Source organism: Zosterops lateralis, assembly GCF_965231275.1.
Source record: "Zosterops lateralis genome assembly, chromosome: Z".
Lineage (NCBI taxonomy): Eukaryota > Metazoa > Chordata > Aves > Passeriformes > Zosteropidae > Zosterops > Zosterops lateralis.
The window spans coordinates 75,099,446-75,118,758 of record NC_139800.1 but is presented as its reverse complement, the minus strand read 5'-3'; the positions used below and the strand labels follow the sequence as shown (position 1 = coordinate 75,118,758).

Below are 19,313 nucleotides of genomic sequence, written 5' to 3'. Positions count from 1 at the left end.
GATTAAAAAAACCCAACATTCGGCAAGTCTTGTGAAAATGATAGATTAAAGTTTATTTGGCAAGAAAAATGAGAAGGAAAATAAAGGAATGCTTAAAACACATTAATTGTATGATGTAAGCTTCCTTTTTGACACCTCATGGTTGTCAAAATTGCAGAATAACCTGTACAGGACTGGAATAACCTCCAAAACTCAAAAAAAAGGAGAAAAAATTCTTCAGACGATGCCATGGGCTGAGATTTTAGACACGTTTTCTCCACTGGCCCGATGTTCCTTGCAGGTAAAAGCAGAGGGAAGATTTCCCAGGGAGCCAAGTCCAAGGGAGCCTGGCAGCTGCCCCCACGGTGCCAAGCACAAATGTGAAAGCATTAGACCATTAGATATCTCCATCCAGTTCATCTCCTCAGAAAGACATGTCTAGGGGGCAGTGCTAAATGATTTTGAAATCTTTCTCCAGCTCATTTAATAGAGCCCACACTCAAACACAGCCCAAAAGCTGACATTTTCATTATCCATTAAAGTTACATTAGCTTTCTACTCTCATGGAAAAAATTCTGCTTAGGTCCCCCTGTGTGATCCTTTCCAGTTCTTTTCAATGTATAAATTTTACAGACTTCCTAACCCCTCTGATCTTTATGGAGGAAAACTGACTTATGACACATTGAAGGGCCTTTGTGTTTTCACTCTGCAATAAATAACAAGCAGTAACACCAGTTTTCATTTTTCAGAGCCGACAAAATCCAGCACTCCCACTGCACCAGTTTCAGAAAACTTCATCAAACAGTGCTTTTTGTCTGCTCTCCATACAAGAAAAATGAGCAGGTAATTCTGTATGCTTTCCCCCCCCAGACATTTAGGAGCCTCTCAGAAAAAATAAAAAATAATAGTCAGGGCAAAAGCATTGAATATGAACAAATATTAATGCCGTGTACACCAAGGAAGCCTCAAGAAGTATGTGTCTGACACAGATGAGGGCATTATGGATGGTTCAACTTAGTGCTGGCAGATAAAATAATCAAACAACATGTTTTGTAAATCCTGCAGTGGGTTCACTGGAAGGGACACATCCTCCTCACACATTGACCATGCTGATCAGAGCAGAAAGTTTTCCCATAAGTATCTAACTCTGTAACCTTTTATTAACCAACAGATGAAGCTGCCAAGGCTTTTCCGAATTCATATATCATGAAAACACCATCCAAGCAAAGAACTACAGCAACCACTGGATAATTACCTTCATTAAAACACTGCTACAGGACTTCATACTCACTGCTTTAACTGAAGTCATTTTTTGGGCACAGAGAAATTCAGTTCACAGTGAGGGCACAGCCATTTGAATCACTTTAGCAATAACATCCTTGAGCAGGATGAGAAAATGTGTATTTTCAGCCCCATGGATGTGTCTGGACTAACAACTGTTTCAACCTTAATTAAAACAGTTCTTGTTACTTCCAGTAATACTTAAACCTGTGTGCCCAGAGCAGGTCAGCAAAGAGGACCAGCCCTTCCAGCATGCTCTGACACTGCCAAAACCACACTTCAAACACCTTTAGCATGTGTCAAGGTATCTCCAGCAAGAGATAATTCTGTGATATGCTTCTAAGGATCTGACCACCAAATGCAACATATGTGGAAAGCAGCTTCTTTGAAAGGAGACTGTATAAATCTGCTTCCATGGTTTACAACCACCATTGAACATATGCACACTGTTTTTTAAAATTAAAAAAAAAAGGCCTATGCATTTGTAAAGTCAAGATTATCACTGCTTTGCAACTAAATAGTCCCTTTAAGCCTTGGCTATGTCTCTGACAGTGAATAAGAATCTAGCTGTTTGTTAACCACTTGTCTTCATCAGTTTCTTAAGTGGCACTGGCAATTGAATCAAGAATATTTTTTTCCTCCTCAGCTCCATCTGTTACCTGAATCCATGGCCATCTGTCATTTTCTGCAGCAGTCCAGGCATTCACAAGACCCTTCTTATTAAGCCGTGCATAGTATGGGTACCACTTCTGGAGTCCAAAAAGAGCTCGGTGAGTGGAGGATGCAGTGATTTGTTGGTTTGACACAATCCCTCCTTCTATCCCTAGTGGGCCAGAGCACCCTGCAAAAGGAAAAAAAGAAAAAAAGAATTCAACTGAAATGATCAACTGTTCTGGGTCCCAAGTCACCATAATTACAATAGCACACAAAAAGATACAAAATGTGGCGCCAAATTCAGCTTAGAAGAAATTCAAAGTACTTGACTATATCACCTTTTTATAAAATAATAATTAAAAAAACCTAACATAAATATTGATTGCAAATAAGTATTCTTGTTACAAAATTAGTGAAATGAATTAAACATTCAATTTCTTTTAGCTTGTTTGAGCTGAAGACATGTGAGTGATTTTGGGTTTTATGGACATGATGAGAGAAAAAAAATCCTCAGATTCAAATATTGAAATGATTGTTAAATGTAAACTTAAAATTCTGTAATTACTGCAAGGTTCCATATTGTTGCTCTTGCCTAAAAGTTCAGCATTTAACCAATGTGCTACAAATTGTTATTGCAATTATCTCTAGAAATATGAAAATAGGCATTATCACTCAGTTGCATTAAAAATATTTAAAAGTTTATCCATTTAATCAGCAAGCCTCAAAGTATGTATTTAACTGAAGTGCTTCAGTGTTCATAATTTTATGTATGATATTCATCATTAATTTATTCACCAGAAATACTTTTAGACCTAATCTTTTTTTAAAATCAAGACATTTCTGCATACATTGTTTTTTGAAACCACTCCATTTGCACAGGAACAAAGGGATTCAGCTATTGTAAGCCATCTGAACTGAGAAAATGATGAAAATTCATTATATACAAACAATTGGCAGTTTATGTACTATTCAACATCCAACTGAGTGACTGAGATTTTCCTTTCCTCAGTTCTGAGGCAGAATCTGGAAAGTAATCACACGAATTACTCTGGCAGCCAGCGTTACTCTATTGCCCAAAACATCTTCTGCTTTGCAGGTCAGCCCCACTTTGGCCATTTTGAACACCACAGGACAGATGTTTACTTACATTTCAGGTTTTCTCAGAAACCTGCCTGTGTTTCACCTCAAGCAGTACCCAAAAAGGATCTTCAAAATCATACTGTTACAAAACTCTCACATCACACAGGTAGAAAGTCATAAATAATTTAATTCCTCATTAGTTTAAAGGTACAGAGAAGAAAAAGTGACCAGTGCAGTTTGCTTCTCTCAGCCAAGAGACCGCACAGGGTAACACAGTCCCCAGGTGTTGGGTGTCACTGATGATGGAGACAAAGATAAGCTGAACTGAAGTTTTAACTTTATTATAGTGATGGACAAGCACATCCTTGTGCTCTGAAAAGGTAAAGCAAAGCTGCCATGCAGGTGGGATTTAGGGAGCTTTCCTCCTTAAAAACTTGGTCCAAACTTCCAGGAGATGCTCAAATGAAATCCTGGCCCCACTCAAATTAGTGACCTACTTGTAGCACATAATAATTTCATACAGGTTTTTATGAGCCCGCAAAGCTCAGCTGGAACCTAAACTCCTCATGCTATTTCTCTTTATCAACCAAAAATAAAAGCTTTGCCTTCAGACCTTGACTAATAACTGCACAAGACACTACTAAATGCATCTCTCTCCTGTTGCTGTGCCAGACGTGAGGCAGCATCAGAAGAAAATAAATTCTTTGTCACCAGCATGGGCAGGCACAATGTAGAGCACATTCAGAAACCACGTATGTTGGGAAAGTGCCATTCCTCATTGTGTTCTCATCAAGCATTACTTGAGGATTGAAAGGCCCATTCAAATCGTAGCCATTTCTGAAGTATTTTCATTGAAGCAGAATGAAACCTTTTGGTGTGTAAACTGCTGCAGATGCTTGCAAGTCAGAGGTAAATGGCTCTTCTCTCCTAAGAAAAGGGCACATTTTCAAAAGTTTCTTACAGCTAATTATTAAAAAAAAGAAAAAATCAGTGCTGTTTTGTAATGTACAAGAAAGCTCACAGAGGTATGCTTATGTGCATGTGTAACTCACTAGCACACCTGTACCTACAGGACACATGCATGGAATAAATCAACCATCTTTAACAGCTGCAATCATAGACTAATAATTGTTTCAAAATAGCGATGTGAGAAAACAGAAGAGAGGTTTTCCAAGGGGACCTTAAAATGGAGGCATGCTGGAGCCATGTTAATATTTGCTATGTCTGTTAATGCATCTAGTGTCTGAGATGGATTAAATGTTATTTGAAATATGTGTGAAATCCTTACAAGACAAAATTGAATTTTCCTTTCTAACTTGAAGGCAATTTCCTTTCTAAGTTTAATTACCAAGCACAGCACTTAACTCTATTTTTTCAGCTATGACCATACATGCTCAGCAGTGTTTATCTTCCTTAGCTTTAGGAGGATTATTCCTGAAATCCAAAGAAAATCGCTACCTTCAGGGAACAGGTACTTTATTGTACAAGCTCCTTATTTTCTTTGCAGTTCCAGTCATGGTTTTGTCATGTTTTTCAGCTTTTCAATCTGAGCTAAACAAAAAATTTACCACTCCTAAAAGTTAAAATTACCACATTAGAGATACTTTCTACTTTGGTGTTCAGTTCAAACAGAACAACATGAGATGTGTGGAAAGCATGAGACTAGATAATAGTTTAATAGTTTCTAAACAATATTATAATTCTTAAATTATCAGAACATTCTCCTTCTTTTTCCCTTTGCATTTATTGAAGAGCCAAGATTTCAGAAGTTTCATTAGGATACTCAGTGAGGTCCTTCTGCTGTTAAATCTGCCCTTTTACTTATTATTTAGGTATTTATTTTAATCAGACAATAATTTTCTACAAGAAAACCTTTCAATTCCCTTTCTTTTATCAGTTAAAATGAAATATTGAACATATTTTTGGATAGTTGAATACCATAGCAAATGGACTTGCCTTAGCCATATGCTCATTAATTTCTTCCAAAAACTCCACTAGATTAGCAAGTCACTCTTTCATCTTCTAAAAACTCTAATGGGGCTATTACTCTCTAAAATCACAAGAAATTTGTTTTTCCTGAAAACTGTCAGATGAATGACTTGTCTCTGGTTCCATTAAAAGTGGTTTGTCACTAAATTACTGGTTACAGACCAGTTCCTTCACACAATGTTAAATTTCAGACACAACCCCCACTTTTCTGGAAGTTATCAATTATTTCTTTAGGTATTTAATAGCTATGATATACCATTAACTATTAACCATGGAAACAGGCAAGAAGAGCTTTTTCAATTTGTTGTGCTTTGGTTTTCTTTTAAATTGAGATGTATATTTTTCAGAACAAGTGCAAGATGTATTATATTTTATTGTTATACTTCTGCTTCTAATAAATCCATGGTTCTTTTAACAGAAATCATGACAGCTGGGAAATAACAGTATCACTACAGTGACTGCATGCAGTTCTGACTGGTCAATGTTAGTCATTAAATTTAAAAAAAGGTATTTTTATTAGTTCAGGCAGATATATTAGAGTATGACAATACACTTGATGCAAAGAAGTAAAGAAAAATTAAACAGCAATTAAGCTGCCTGACATAATACAGATTCTCAAGGCAGATTTTGTCATCTGGATCTGTTCAGTGTCATTAAAAAACAAGATACTAAGGCAAGTAATATTGGTTTTAATCCTACAGTGACAATTATGGGTATGCACTAAATAAAACCTATTTAATGCTTCTCTTTTTCTCACGAAACACAAAACTATGTCCATAAAATCTCACTATCCATGGAGATAACAATGCCAAGGTGTACAGAGCTCATCCAGAGCAGGATGGGAAAAGTCAGTAACAGAGGAAAAGTAAATTTTTAGTTCTCCTGAGAGTCTTCACCACATGAAGACAGCAGAGTTATAAACCTGCCTTGAAGGCTTCTTTTACAACCTTAATTAGGTCTAGAAACATTATCCACCATTTTGCACCACAAACCAATTGGTTTTTAGTCCAGATTTCCATGGTAGACCAGGGGTATGGGGCTCAAACAGCTCCCTAGAAAGGAGATGAGTTCTGTGCTTCGACCCTTATCTCTGGCAACAGCAAATCCCTCCAGGTGAACAATAATATTTGAACAAAACAACGTACATGACAGTTAGCTTACTGCAGTATACATTGATATCTCCTCAGAAGAAAATTAAAATAGGGAAATAAGTAGCTGATTTCTGTTCTTTACAGCAAAAAGACAAGCTATTTTAAGATAAAGAGTTATTACAGCAAGAGATAATAAGCAGAAATCACTGGGTAAATATGTTACTTGAGCACATTTAATTTGAACTTTTTACATTTATGTCAGTCCACAAATTAGGCAAAATGTCCAAATGCTTTAAAAATTGCTTGAAAATGTGAGGATTATGCCTCTGCAACTAGAATGAAAAGGTTTCTTGTTATTGATGATGAAACATGCCTGATTTTACAGCATGAATCTATAACTCTTATCTCCTCTGTTGGTCTGCCTCTAGCTTACGTCATCCAAACAAACAGATGCAAAATTGAAGGCAGGGAGAAAACAAATCTGCTTTAGACATCTGCAATCCTTTCTTCCTCAAAGCACCTCGTTTTCTGGAATGAGATTATCCTGGCTGTGCTTAGCAGGCCCTGGCAATGGTGTTGGACACGAACCCTGACAATGAGATTACAGATGACCTCTGGTCCTGCAGTAACTTGTGCTGCTCCTCACCATCGAGCCCAGGCTCATGTTTCTTCTTCTCATTCCTCCTGCCACACAAATATCCTTGCCCAGTTTGTTCAGCCAGGGACAGCTCTTAGACAACAGCAAGTCTGATTTTCAGGAGCTCGTTAGATGGGTGTTTGGGAGTCTGTAACCAAAGTGCCCAGCCATATGCAAAGTTTTGCAGGGCTTGCTTTTTCACAACCATTTCATGATAACCCCAAAATCTTCTTTATAAGTGCTACCCAAAGTGCTTTTGCAGAGAGGTGGTTGGAGACACAGCTTCCATTCCTTCTTGAGGCATCTGTGGACCCTCTCATGGTTTCAGTGGTATAACAGTCCCCAAATGACAACTTTACCACTGGACAATGAGGTTATAGATGACCACTGATGCACAATAATTAATGCTGGTGTTTGCATAGATTACACATATCCCATCTAGGCTTGTGCCTATTTCTTCTTGTTCTTTCACACAGAGATTTCCACTCCTTGCCTATGAGCAATTTTCCACGCTGCAGTCCCCAGGCTGGGATTCATATCCCTCTGATGGATTTTCAGAGGGATTTCCTACCTTGAGCAAGTGTGCAAAATAGTTTTACTTCCAGCATGACATAGAAGCATATGGAGACAGCAGTGAAAGCAGATTATGTCTTTTTCTGTATAATGTTGTGATTGAAATGGAGGGTGGTTACTCAGGACTGATTTGCTTAGTTCTAGTCTAGTAATTCCTTCATTCTACTGCTTGAGTAGGATGGATGGGATTGAAAATTTCACATACCAAACTATTTATTAATGGATTAATGCTGGGGAACAGAAATAGAGAACAAAGTTGAAGAAGGGACCTGTCCAAGAGGAGTAAAGTTAAAGGAAGATACAACTTCTGATTTAGGAAGATCCTTACACTGGAGACTCCTTGAAGCTGGGAAAATACACTGGGACAACCCTCTCTTGGTGTTTTTCCCTTTTCTTGCACTCATTCATTAATAATTCATTTCTAACCACTGTCTAAAACACAGCCAATGGATTGTCACTAGACCAAATGCTAAAAAACAAGGACACATCTAAAGTCTCATATCTGAAAAACTGTAATAAGATTTTGTATATATTTTTAAATATTTTTTTTAGTATCTCTCCATGAGGTGTTTGTGTTTGTGTTGAACTCCACATTAAATAAGTACTGACATCATCCCTGGGCATGCTTAATGGATTTTAATGAGACTGGGGTGGGAAGAACTTCAGAATGAAGATTTGTGTATACCTATCTGAGAAAACTATAGCATCAAACAATCTGGAAAAGTTTCTATCCAAATAAATGCCCAATTATGACATTGCAACACCACCATTCCCAATGTGTTTCCTAGATCTTTTTTTTTTTTTTTTTTTTTTTTTTTTTTTTTTTTTACCCAAAGCTCTGGCAGTGAATATTCAACAATCCCCCTTATGTTTGATTAGTACAACTTGGATCTTTCTTCCAGATTTTTTGGGTCCTGATTCCATGGGTGCGGACAAAAATATTCTCTTCTTAGAATAGCACACCTCTTCTTGTCAATGTGGGTTACTGGACAGCTGGAGGCACAACCCAAACTCCAAGGCAAAGTTTAAAACTCAGGAAAATTATTGGCTGAACCTTGACAGCAATGTTTATTTAACTGCCAAACACAAAATACTTCCTCTGAGAAGGGAAAGGGGATGCAGCTGGGCTGTCTAGAAGCAAGCTCAAGGGTGGTGAGCCTGAGTTAGAGGTGAAATCAGCAGCTCAGCTGAAGTGCATGTATACTAATGCACATAGCACAGGTATGTGGAGCTGGAAAGCCAGGGTGCAACAGCAGAGCCGTGAGGTAATCATCATCATGGAAATGTGGTGGGATGACTCACAGAGTTGGAGCACTGCACTGGATGGCTACAAGCCCTTCAGGAGAGACAGGACAGGGGAAGAGGTGGAGGAGTGGGTCTTCATGTTAGGGAGGCTTTTGGTGCCTTAGGGATTGAAACTAATGACAGAGAAGTTAAATGCCTATGGGTAAGCATTAAGGGGAATGCCAATAAGGCTGAAACCTACTGAGAGTCTGTTATTGTCCATTCAACCAGGGAGAAGAGGTGGACAACTTGTTCTATAAGCAACTGGAGAATGTTTCAGGATCATCAGCCCTTGTCCTTGTAGGTGACTTTAACCTACCAGACACCTGCTGGGAATTTAATACAGCAGGAAAGAGGCAGTCCAGGAAGTTTTTTGAGTGCATGGAGGACAACTTTTTGTCACAACTAGTGGGTGAGCTCACCAGGGGAGGAACTGTATTAGACCTGTTGTTTGCAAACAGAGATGGGCTGGTGGGAGATGTGGTGGTTGGAGGCCCTCTGTGGGACAGTGATCATGCAATTATAGAATTCTCGATATTTGATGAAATTGGGAGGAACATGAGTAGGACTTTTACACTGGACTTCCAGAGGGCAGACTTTGGCCTATTTAGGAGACTTATTTAGAGTTCCTTCGGAAACAGCCTTTAAAAGCACAGGAGTTCAGGAAAGATGAGCATGCTTCAAAATAGAGATCTTGAGAGCACAGGAACAGACTGTCCCTGTGTGCCAAAAGATGAGTCAATGACGCAAATGTCCAGCCTGGATGGACAACGAGGTTTTGAAGGACCTTAGTAATAAAAGGAGGATGTATCATCTTTGAAAGGAGGGTCAGGTCTCTCAGGAAGCATTTAAGGTCTTTGCTAGGGCATATAGGAAAAAAAATTAGGGAGGCCAAAGCTCAGTTTGAACTTGATTTGGTAGCTTTTGTAAAGAATAATAAAAAACGTTTTTACAAATATATTAACAACAAAAGAAAGGGCAAGACCATCTTTGTTTTCTATTGGACATGGGAGGGAACTTAGTAACTGCAGATAAGGAGAAGACAGAGGTGCTTAATGCCTTCTTTGTCTCAGTCTTTAGTGGGAGGATGGCTTGCCCTCAGGACAACTGCCCTCCTGGGCTGGTAGATGGTGCCAGGGAGCAGAATGGTCCCCCTGTTATCCAGGAGGAGGCAGTCAGAGAACTGCTGAGCAGCTTGGATACTCATAAATCTCTGGGCCCAGATGGGATCCATCCCAGGGTGATGAGAGTGCTCATCCCAGGCAGATGAGCTTGCAAAGCCACTCTCCACCATTTGCCAACAGTCTTGGCTCACTGGTGAGGTTCCGGATGACTGGAAGCTGGGCAGTGTGATGCCTATTCACAAACAGGGTGGGAAGGAGGATCCTGGTCATTACAGGCCAGTCAGCCTGACCTCAGTACCTGGTAAGGTAATGGAACAGTTTATACTGAGTGTCATCACACAGCACTTACAGGGTGGCCCAGGGCCTCAGGCCCAGCCAGCACGGGTTTAGGAGGGGTAGGTCATGTTTGACCAACCTTTTATGACCAGGTGACCTGCCTGGTGGATGCAGGAAGGGCTGGGGATGTTTCTATTTGGACTTCAGCAAGGCCTTTGACACTGTCTCCCACAGCACATTCCTGGATAAGCTGGCAGCCTGTAAATTAGTAAATTTGTGGATGACACTAAGCTGGGAGAGTGTTTCCACCTGTTGGAAGATAGGAGGGCTTCGCAGAGAGAGACCTGGAATGGTTGGATGGATGGGCAGAGCCCAATAAGATGAAGTTTAACAAGTCCAAGTGCAGAGTCCTGCATTTTGGCCACAATAACCCCCTGCAGTGCTCTGGGCTGGGGATGGTGTGGCTGGACAGTGCCCAGGCAGAAAGGGACCTGGGGGTGCTGGTGACAGCAGCTGAACATGAGCCAAGGTGTGCCCTGGTGGCCAAGAGGGCCAATGGCATCCTGGCCTGGATCAGGAATGGTGTGGCCAGAGGAGTAGGGAGGTCATTCCTCCCCTGTCCTGGACACTGGTGAGGCCACACCTCAAGTGCTGTGTCCAGCTCTGGGCCCTCAGTTTAGGAAGGATGTTGAGACACTTGAGCATGTCCAGAAGAGGGAACAAGGTGAGGGGCTTGGAACACAAACCCTGTGAGGAACGGCTGAGGGAGCTGGGGCTGTTTAGGCTGGAGAAAAGGAGACTCAGGGGTGACCTTATCACCCTCTACAACTTCCTGAAAGGTGGCTGCAGTCAGCTGGGAGTCTCTTTCTCCAGGCAGCAACTGACACAATGAGAGGACACAGTCTCAAGCTGCACCAAGGGAAACATAGGTTGGATATTAGGAAAAAGTTTTTTACTTAAAGAAAGAGTGATGAAGTACTGGAATTGTCTGCCCAGGAAGGTGGTGGAGTCACCATCCCCAGATGTGTTTAAAAAAAGACTAGATGTGGCACTTGGTGCTATGGTTTATTTGAGGTGTTAGGTCTGGGTTGGACTTGATGATCTTGGAGGTCTCTTCTAACCTAGTGATGATGTGATTCTGTGTGATTATCAGTTTATACCACTTATTTAAGTGACAGTATTTAATAGTTCACTGACAAACATGGCTTTTATTTTATTTTGTTCTCAAGCAGCAAATCCAGATTTTTCTGGGGAAAAAAAGATTGTATTTCAGTAAGGCCTTTAGTCTCCCAAACTCCGTTGAGCTCTCATGTAGAAATACATTAATCTATATGTGAAAAATTATTTTTACCTTTCAAACTGACACTGTGAAAAATAACATTTCTACCATGTCTGAGTGTTGACATTAACCATCGACATAACTCACAGCCACTTAAATACCACTAAAATTAATCTGAATAAAATAAACTGTGGTGCTACACTAAAAAAGTACCTTCCTCACAAGAATTAAACTACATTTATATTATAGAAAGTAAATTCATAGTAACTTTCAAGTAAAATATCTGTCATGCTTACACACCTAAGAGATGACAAACAAGCCATAGCCCCTAACTCCCATGTAGCAGCAATTGATTATTACATTTTTTAACTTAAGTTGTAATGACATAAAAACCCCACATGGTTCTGAGTTCTTTTTGCCAATCCCAACATTTTTTGTTGGACCTGGACTCAGGCAGATGTGGGTGGAGTTGATTTGTGCTGCAGTGGATCTCTCAATTACCTACTTCATCTCTAGGTGTTGCAAATGAAGGGTTGTGTGGCAAAGGCTTCAATTCAATTAAAAATTTAGGCATAATTTAGGCATTTACAAAAAAACAATGGGAGCCAAGCTACATTTAAAATTAATCTTTATTTGCTGCTGCTGGCCCCTGCACAATCCATGCATTTCTCTTCTTCTCAGGTAGTGATAGAAATATTTCTTTGAACAATACAAAAAAACCTCAAGAGCTTTCCAGCTTTTTTCAGGAAATTTGCTAATTAGACACTGCTCTGACAACTACAGACAACTTTTTTCACAGTTTCTTGGCTTTATATTTGCATTAATCTATCTTTAGTGTCATTTAAGTTTCTTTTTTTTTTCCTTTATCAAGTGTGCAGCACAAAAAAAACCCTCTACCTGTGGGCCAATTGCATTATATTGCAGTGTATTTTCTCTTGTCCCTAAATTCACTCCAAAGGATCATTAGTTATTTAGTCACAATGCAATATTTCTACCTGAAAAGTTAATAATTTTAACCTAAAATAGATAACCAACTACAAATACTGCCAATTTGAAGGCAGCTCATGACATATGCACCTATGTGGTTAACAAGTGCACCTTAAATCTGCCTGTAATAAAAAGCAGGTTTGTTTTTTTTTTTGGTTTTTTTTTTTTTTTTAAAAAAAAAAAAAAAAAAAAAAAAAAAAAAAAAAAAAAAAAAAAAAAAAAAAAAAAAAAAAAAAAAACCACAAAAAACCACAAACCCAAAGGTTCTCTAGCAAGTGAAACTGCAATGACAAGATGGAGTCACACTGAAAGACAATCTGCATTTTTCTAGCAGGTCTACAATAGAAATCAGTGGGATCCCAGCACCAGGGTAATTAGCATTCCTGCCAGCTGGCTTGACAATGAGCATGTTCATTTGCCAGGAGAGGAGTATGTGCTTTTCAAGAAGCAGTTCTTATTTTGCTGCCTGGAGATGTTCTTTCTGCCTTTTGTGGTTTCAGCATTGTTTTTTTATTCCCCTCTCTAGAAGAACAGCAACTGCTCCTAGAAATGACAGCATTGCTTGTTACAAGATGTTTTCATTGAAATTGTTATAAGAGGGATTCATTGGAATAGTTTAAAACCTACATTTTGGCACTCTTATGGACTCTGCATTACAATGGGGTACATGTTCTTCAGAATGAAGTAAAAGGATGGGAATATCCTACAATATACTGCTGAAGTGATATGCTAAATATGAGCTATATTCACTGTACTGGACACAAACTGCATGTAAACGACAGTAATTTAAATCTGGCTACACAGAAACAGCCCTTCTTATGGTCTCTAAGCTGTTTCCATCTTCTTCTCTAACCCATCCAATATCTTAATAACTGGAAATTCAGATATCTTCATTTAGATCTTGTTCCCAGAAGCCATTTGGTGTAGATATAACCTTATATTAATGTAAAGCAGCTTTAAGGATCAGGGTTTGAAGCCCTGTTAAAAAGGCAGAATTAATTTAAAGGTCGTGCACTTTTATTAGGGTGGGAAAAAGTCAGAATGAAGTTTCAGAAAATTCTGGGATTATGTATATGCAATAAAAGAACTCTTTTATTAGTATAGCAGTGCAGTAAAATGAAATGTTTTATTTTTGACTCTGTGGTGTATTTTAAACATAAATATCTATGTCCAGACTTTCTGAATATCCCTTTATTTTTCTTTATACCTCCTTATTTTTCCTTATCAACATCTATTTAACCATAAAAAGCACATTATTCTGAATTGTTTAGAGAAATATCTAACCAAACAAAGCAAACAATGCAATTCATGTGACCCAGCATCAATTATCTGAAAATTCCATATCTACCCCAGACTAGCTGCTCAGCCTCTGTTTGTCATCTGTGGGAGGAAACAGGCAACACTAAACCACAATTTTCATAATTTCATCATCTATTAAGAAAGCATTTAAGACAGATGCAATTAGTTTTTCTGTGTCTACTGACCAAGAACAAACCTAGAGCATTATTTCAACTTAGTGCCTAGGTTTAGGAGGCTGAAATTAAGTGAAATGAATGCAATGAATTTTAAAAACACTGAAAAGACATTGCTTTAAAAATACATGTTGATCACTTTTTCTGCAAAGCTAGAAGTAACTAGCCAGTTAACATATCTGGGCTTAACAAAAAGAGGTCTTTGAAGAAGAAATGTTGAGGAGGAGGTGAACATAATGAAAAAAAAAAAAAACCCCAACATTCCAGATTTTGGGTTTCTTGTTGACAAAGATGATCACAAAAAGGTTGATGTGATTTTTTAACTGCAAGGAGACAATTGCAGAGCTGGAAGTGCTCAGCCTGGAGAAGGGAAGGCTCTGGGGGATCTTATCTGTGTGTAAAAATGTCTCGTGGGAGGGAATGAACACCCAGGAGTCAGCCCATTAACAGGATAAGAGGCAAATTTTAAAATGGGAAATGCCATTTCAACACAAGAAAATGGGGTTGTTTTTACATTTTAGGTGTGTGTGATTTTAGTTTGTTGGGTGGATTTTTTTGTTTGTTTTGCTTTTTGTGGTGTTTTTTAAGTGTTGTGGTTTAGTTAACTTTTTTTTTCTCTTTTATTGGGTTTTTCTTGGTAGTGCTTGGGGAGTTTTAAGGTGGGCATGGTCAAATACTGCACCAGGTTGTACAAGAGGCTGTAGAAATCCATCTTTGGAGGCATTAAAAGCCTGAGGGGACACAGGCCTGGGCAGCTGGTCCAAGATGACCTTGCCCTAGGAGGGTGGCTGGAGTAGCTGGCCCTGCCAATCTCATCCTTTCTGAGATGTCCTGATTCCAAACTGTTACAGCTCCAGTTCTTTCAAATCAGTGCTGACAGAGAGGAAAATCCTGGCATAAAACCAGCCCAGAGGATTCCTTCCCAAGCAGGAATAATCTGACTTTTTTCTCTTGATTTTGGAACATCTTCATTTCTCTTATTTAAAACAGGTGACGATTTGTCCATGAAGGACTTGATTTTATCTAGTACTATACAGTTTTACATGAAATAATAATTCATAATTTATTCATTAGCACTTTTTTTCCCCTGGGAGCCAGTCATTGGCTGAACACTATATATATATATATATATATATATATATATATATATATATATATATGTATGTATATGTATATATTCACACACACATTTTGTAAAGCTTTATAATGTGCTTGCAGTTCCAATTTATTAAAATAAATTTAGGTATGAAAGTATTTCAGTTCCAACCAATCCCAGCCCTTCAGAATGGTAGCTGGCAAAAAAACAATTGTGTTTCTTTTCCTATACCAAATCAAAATTGTCCTGGTAAATGTATAGATAATCACCATATTTTTAAAAAGTGAGAAGTTCTAATTTTAGGAATTACGTCTTCATTTCCCGGGGAAGGTAGAGGGCCAAGGAAACTTTTTATTTTACCAGAAGGTGCTGCCTTTGCAAGTGTGTGCAGACCATATGTGTGAGCTCATACCATGACAGACTGAAGAGGAGCTAAAATATGAAGTTGTTTGAAGCACTGGTTTGGCTTTGTACATTCAGTTTGACTTCAGTCCTGCTTGCATAGAGCACACACATTGTATGAAGGACAGTCATCCATCCCAGCTCATTATTCCATTAATTATTTCATGGCTGGGCTGCAGTGGTCCAGCAGCACTGACTGAAGTGCACCAGTGCAGGTGGAGGTTGCACAGACAGAGCAGGTATATTCCTAAATACTCCTTTTTTGAAATGCATTTTTTTTCTTTTTTTTCCAGGCACATTCTTACTGCCATCTCATCTGCTCTTGAGTTCATGACAGGGCTTTTTTTTTTTTTTTTTTTTTTTTTTTCCTATGAACTGTTATTGCTTCTTATGCCTCCTCTCAAAACATCACTTTTAAATACAAGCAAAGCCCAAGCCCTCCCACACAGAGACAGGTTTTCACTTGGAATTAATTACAGGTTGTGCAAGACCTGTGCATGGAACACTAACTTTTAAAATTTTAAAACTCTGCAGATAAAAAATAAATATGATTTAGCTAATCAGACCATTGCAAGTAACTAAAAGTCTCTAGTTTCAGCATTTAGGTGCTGCTTTGGGGTTGAGTATTCAGTGTTTCATTTTAGGGCTGGTGTTTGGAGAATCCTTGGGACTACAGCTCAGCTTTGCACATTTCAGCTGCTGGGTATTTCAGTCATTCTGCAGCTGATCAAACTGTTTGCTCAGTCCTGGTAGTTCAAGTAGGTTTTTTTTCCAGAATTTAATGTTCTGATCTGAGAGATATTGAGCAGCTCTGTTGTAACGACTCGTGCTAATTGTTGTTCTGAGGACTCATCCTATGGGCATGACCAAATCGATGTTTTCATTCCCATTGAAGGAATTTAATCAGCATTTCCACTGGGACAAGGCAGCAAGCAGATCATGTGTTCCTCTTTCTAGTCAATCACAATGCAATGAAATAACAAAATAGAATTTACAAACACCACTTTTGTTTTTTTTTTTTTTTTTTTTTTTTTTTTTTTTTTGTACATCAGTAGACTTGGAGAACACTCAGTGATTATGTCAGATTTTTTTGTCTACTACTAGATAAAAACAAAGTCACAGGCTTTGCAACTTCAAGGTGATTCCTAACTACACAATGAAACAGCACATATTCACATTCCTGGATGTGGTAGTTCTATAAAGCTATTCACCTCTGAAATCTGATTAACAGAAGACATTTATCTCCATAAGCTTGCTCCAGATTTAAAACAAAACAAAATGGATTTCCTTGACCTATTAACATTTTAATTATTATTACTCTGATTTCTGAAGTGTGACGCCCAAGGATATTAGTAGACAGTGTGGTACTGCAGCACTGAAGTGCAGGGTATGATTAATCTTGTTTTATGCCTTCACATAAAATAATGCACGTCAAAGGCAACATCTTCACCAATTTGCATCAGCAGAAGCTAATGAGTACACAGACACTTTCAGACAAGCAAAACTTTTCAAAGAATGCTGTGTAGTGCTTCAGGTCTGCAGGAAGTGACATGAAAAGGAGGTATTAGTTATGTTCCACACAGCAGAAGACAGCTTTTCAGACAGTAATGGGAAGAATTGCCACTTATTTGCAAATATGTCCAAAGAGACTAAACATTTTTATGCTGATCCAGCATCTCCTCCAAAAGCAGTGCATTATTCTGTTACCATCATGGCCAGCATGGTCCATGCGTGTAAGCAATGGGCATCAGGATTAATCAAATAAAAAAAATTGGATGTTACTTTCCACTTCTCAAGAGTGCCATTATTACTGAGTGACTGTCGTGCACTTCCATTATCAAACCCTCTTTCACACTTTTATAATAAGGCCATAAAATTAACTTTGGGCCTTTATGTGCTCTGCAAGCTCCATGCTGAGGACACAGACTGAAAATAAAGTTAGGCAGCTCTTGGGTAGCCTGAGATGGAGAGAGAAAAAAAAAAAAAAAAAAAAAAAAAAAAAAAAAAAAAAAAAAAAAAAAAAGGCAGAAAGGATTTTAGGCTTCTTTCAGGCTTTTTTTTACACCACTTTTTGTAGTGGTGAAGTGATTTCATGGTATAGTGTTCTTACAGAGGTGTACTGATAGATAGATCTATAATTGATATCACAAGGAACTTAAGAAAAGGTGTGGAAAAGAGCCAATATTTCCCCTGTAAATGGCAGTTCTGTTTCACTTGTTGCAGTCCTTTAATAGAGATGATATGCACAGGGATAAAGGAAATACAGTGGAAACAGCACACTCAGATTTTCAAAAGGCACTTGATGAGGTTCCACATGAAAGGATCTTGCTAGGGAGTGGGGAAATGGCCCTGCTACAGCCAGAAGTCTAATTACAGAACAGAAAATGTCTTTTCAGGACGAAATGTTACCAGTGGTATTCCCCTAGGGTCATTGCTGGAGTCAGTTCTACTCATCAGTGACCTGGAGGAAATTGTGAATTCGGAAATTGTCCAATTTGAAGCTCTCTGGATCAAATGCCACTCTGATGATGAGCAGATCCAGAAGGACATAGAAAACTGAGTGAGTAGTCAAAAGGGTGACAGATGAACCTCTGCATACACAAAGGGAAAAGACAAGATCCCTAAAATGTGCTTGAACTGTACTGAACTTGGAAATAGCCATTACAGCTGCAAAGAGCACAGGATTGTTCAAATCCTATGGAGAATGAGGAGGGATACAACTTTACATAAACATGGGCAAGATAAAAATACGGCACTGCTCGTCACCTTGACATTACTGAAATTAGGGAGCACTCACTGAAATTCAGAAGAAATAAGCTAAGCCTGTCTAAAAAACAGTTGTTCTTGGCACAGTGGGTTGTGATCTTCTGGAGCTTTCCAGAAGATGCAGCATCCAAGGGTTCAAAAAGGAACTGGACGAGTTTAGGTCCAAGGATGATACTAAAGAGACAGACCATGGGTGTATTTTTAATATTCCTGTTAAAGGGTTGTCATTACCACAGCAGGAGAACAATGTTAAGCCACCCATTTTTGAAATACCTGACCTATTATGAAGGATTTTTGTACTAAGAATTTACCACTAACATGGTAGTGAAACTTAGCTAAGAATCCTTTTTTTTTTTTTTTAATTCATATAAGTAGCATATTTAAAAATAAACTCTCCAAGAAAACACTCTCCATACATAATGAATGGAGAATAGAATCCATTAGAATAGAAACTAAAAGTTAAAAAGCTACTTTTTCAAAAGTATATCCTTTTAATGCTGTTTATAGGCTCTTTACTTGGTGTTCTGTAGGAAATCTAACTATCCAATACTTTAATTTTATACAGAAAAAAAAAAGGTTTGTTAGGGGGTTGCCAAAAAGAGGGCTATATTTCTCAGCTGAAAAGCTAATATCTTCTTTCCTGAAATAAAAATAAACATGGTCAATGAAGCCAGTAGATAACTGTGGCACCTGTGGCACTTACATTTCAAGTGTTTAGGTAACATCATGTAGTCACCAAAATCCAAATAATTTGGGATTTTTATTTTACAAGTAATATATATATATATATATATTTAAATTTCTTGTGAAGGAAATCTCACCTAATCTTACAAAATGCATTTTGAAGGTCCTTGAAGAGGCATAGATTGATTTTTGTAGCTTTCCCTACTATCTGTGTAAAAACAGCTATTCATAAATGTTATGACAAAAGGCAAATGTGAAGTTACCCAACAGCAATACATAAATAGGTGTAACTCCACTAATTTCCCTTGATTCATTAAATTCTGATGTCTGAATGTGAGCCAGGAGACCTTATTGTGCCAATAATATCTGTATTAAGAAATTCCATTTAAAGTTGTACAAAGCAAAATTGCAGTGCAACTGCTATTGCCAACCTCTTTGGGTCTTTTGATTAAACAAAGTAACAATAACACTAAACTAAGCTATGAGCTATCAATAATGATTTAGCAAAACACTTTAGGAGAAAAGAAAAGAAAAGAAAAGAAAAGAAAAGAAAAGAAAAGAAAAGAAAAGGAAAAGAAAAGAAAAGAAAAGAAAAGAAAAGAAAAGAAAAGAAAAGAAAAGAAAAGAAAAGAAAAGAAAAGAAAAGAAAAGAAAAGAAA

At 38.1% G+C, this 19,313-nt stretch overlaps 1 protein-coding gene across 2 annotated transcripts in view; it reads right to left on the bottom strand.

Moving 5' to 3' along the window:
• Window positions 1–19,313, bottom strand: part of EDIL3 (EGF like repeats and discoidin domains 3) — a 230,891-nt gene that overhangs the window by 68,164 nt on the left and 143,414 nt on the right. For both annotated transcript variants that reach the window (XM_083883270.1, XM_083883271.1), the window contains one exon: window positions 1,920–2,101. In XM_083883270.1, coding sequence (XP_083739396.1) covers window positions 1,920–2,101 — 182 coding nt within the window. The remainder of the gene's footprint in view (window positions 1–1,919; window positions 2,102–19,313) is intronic.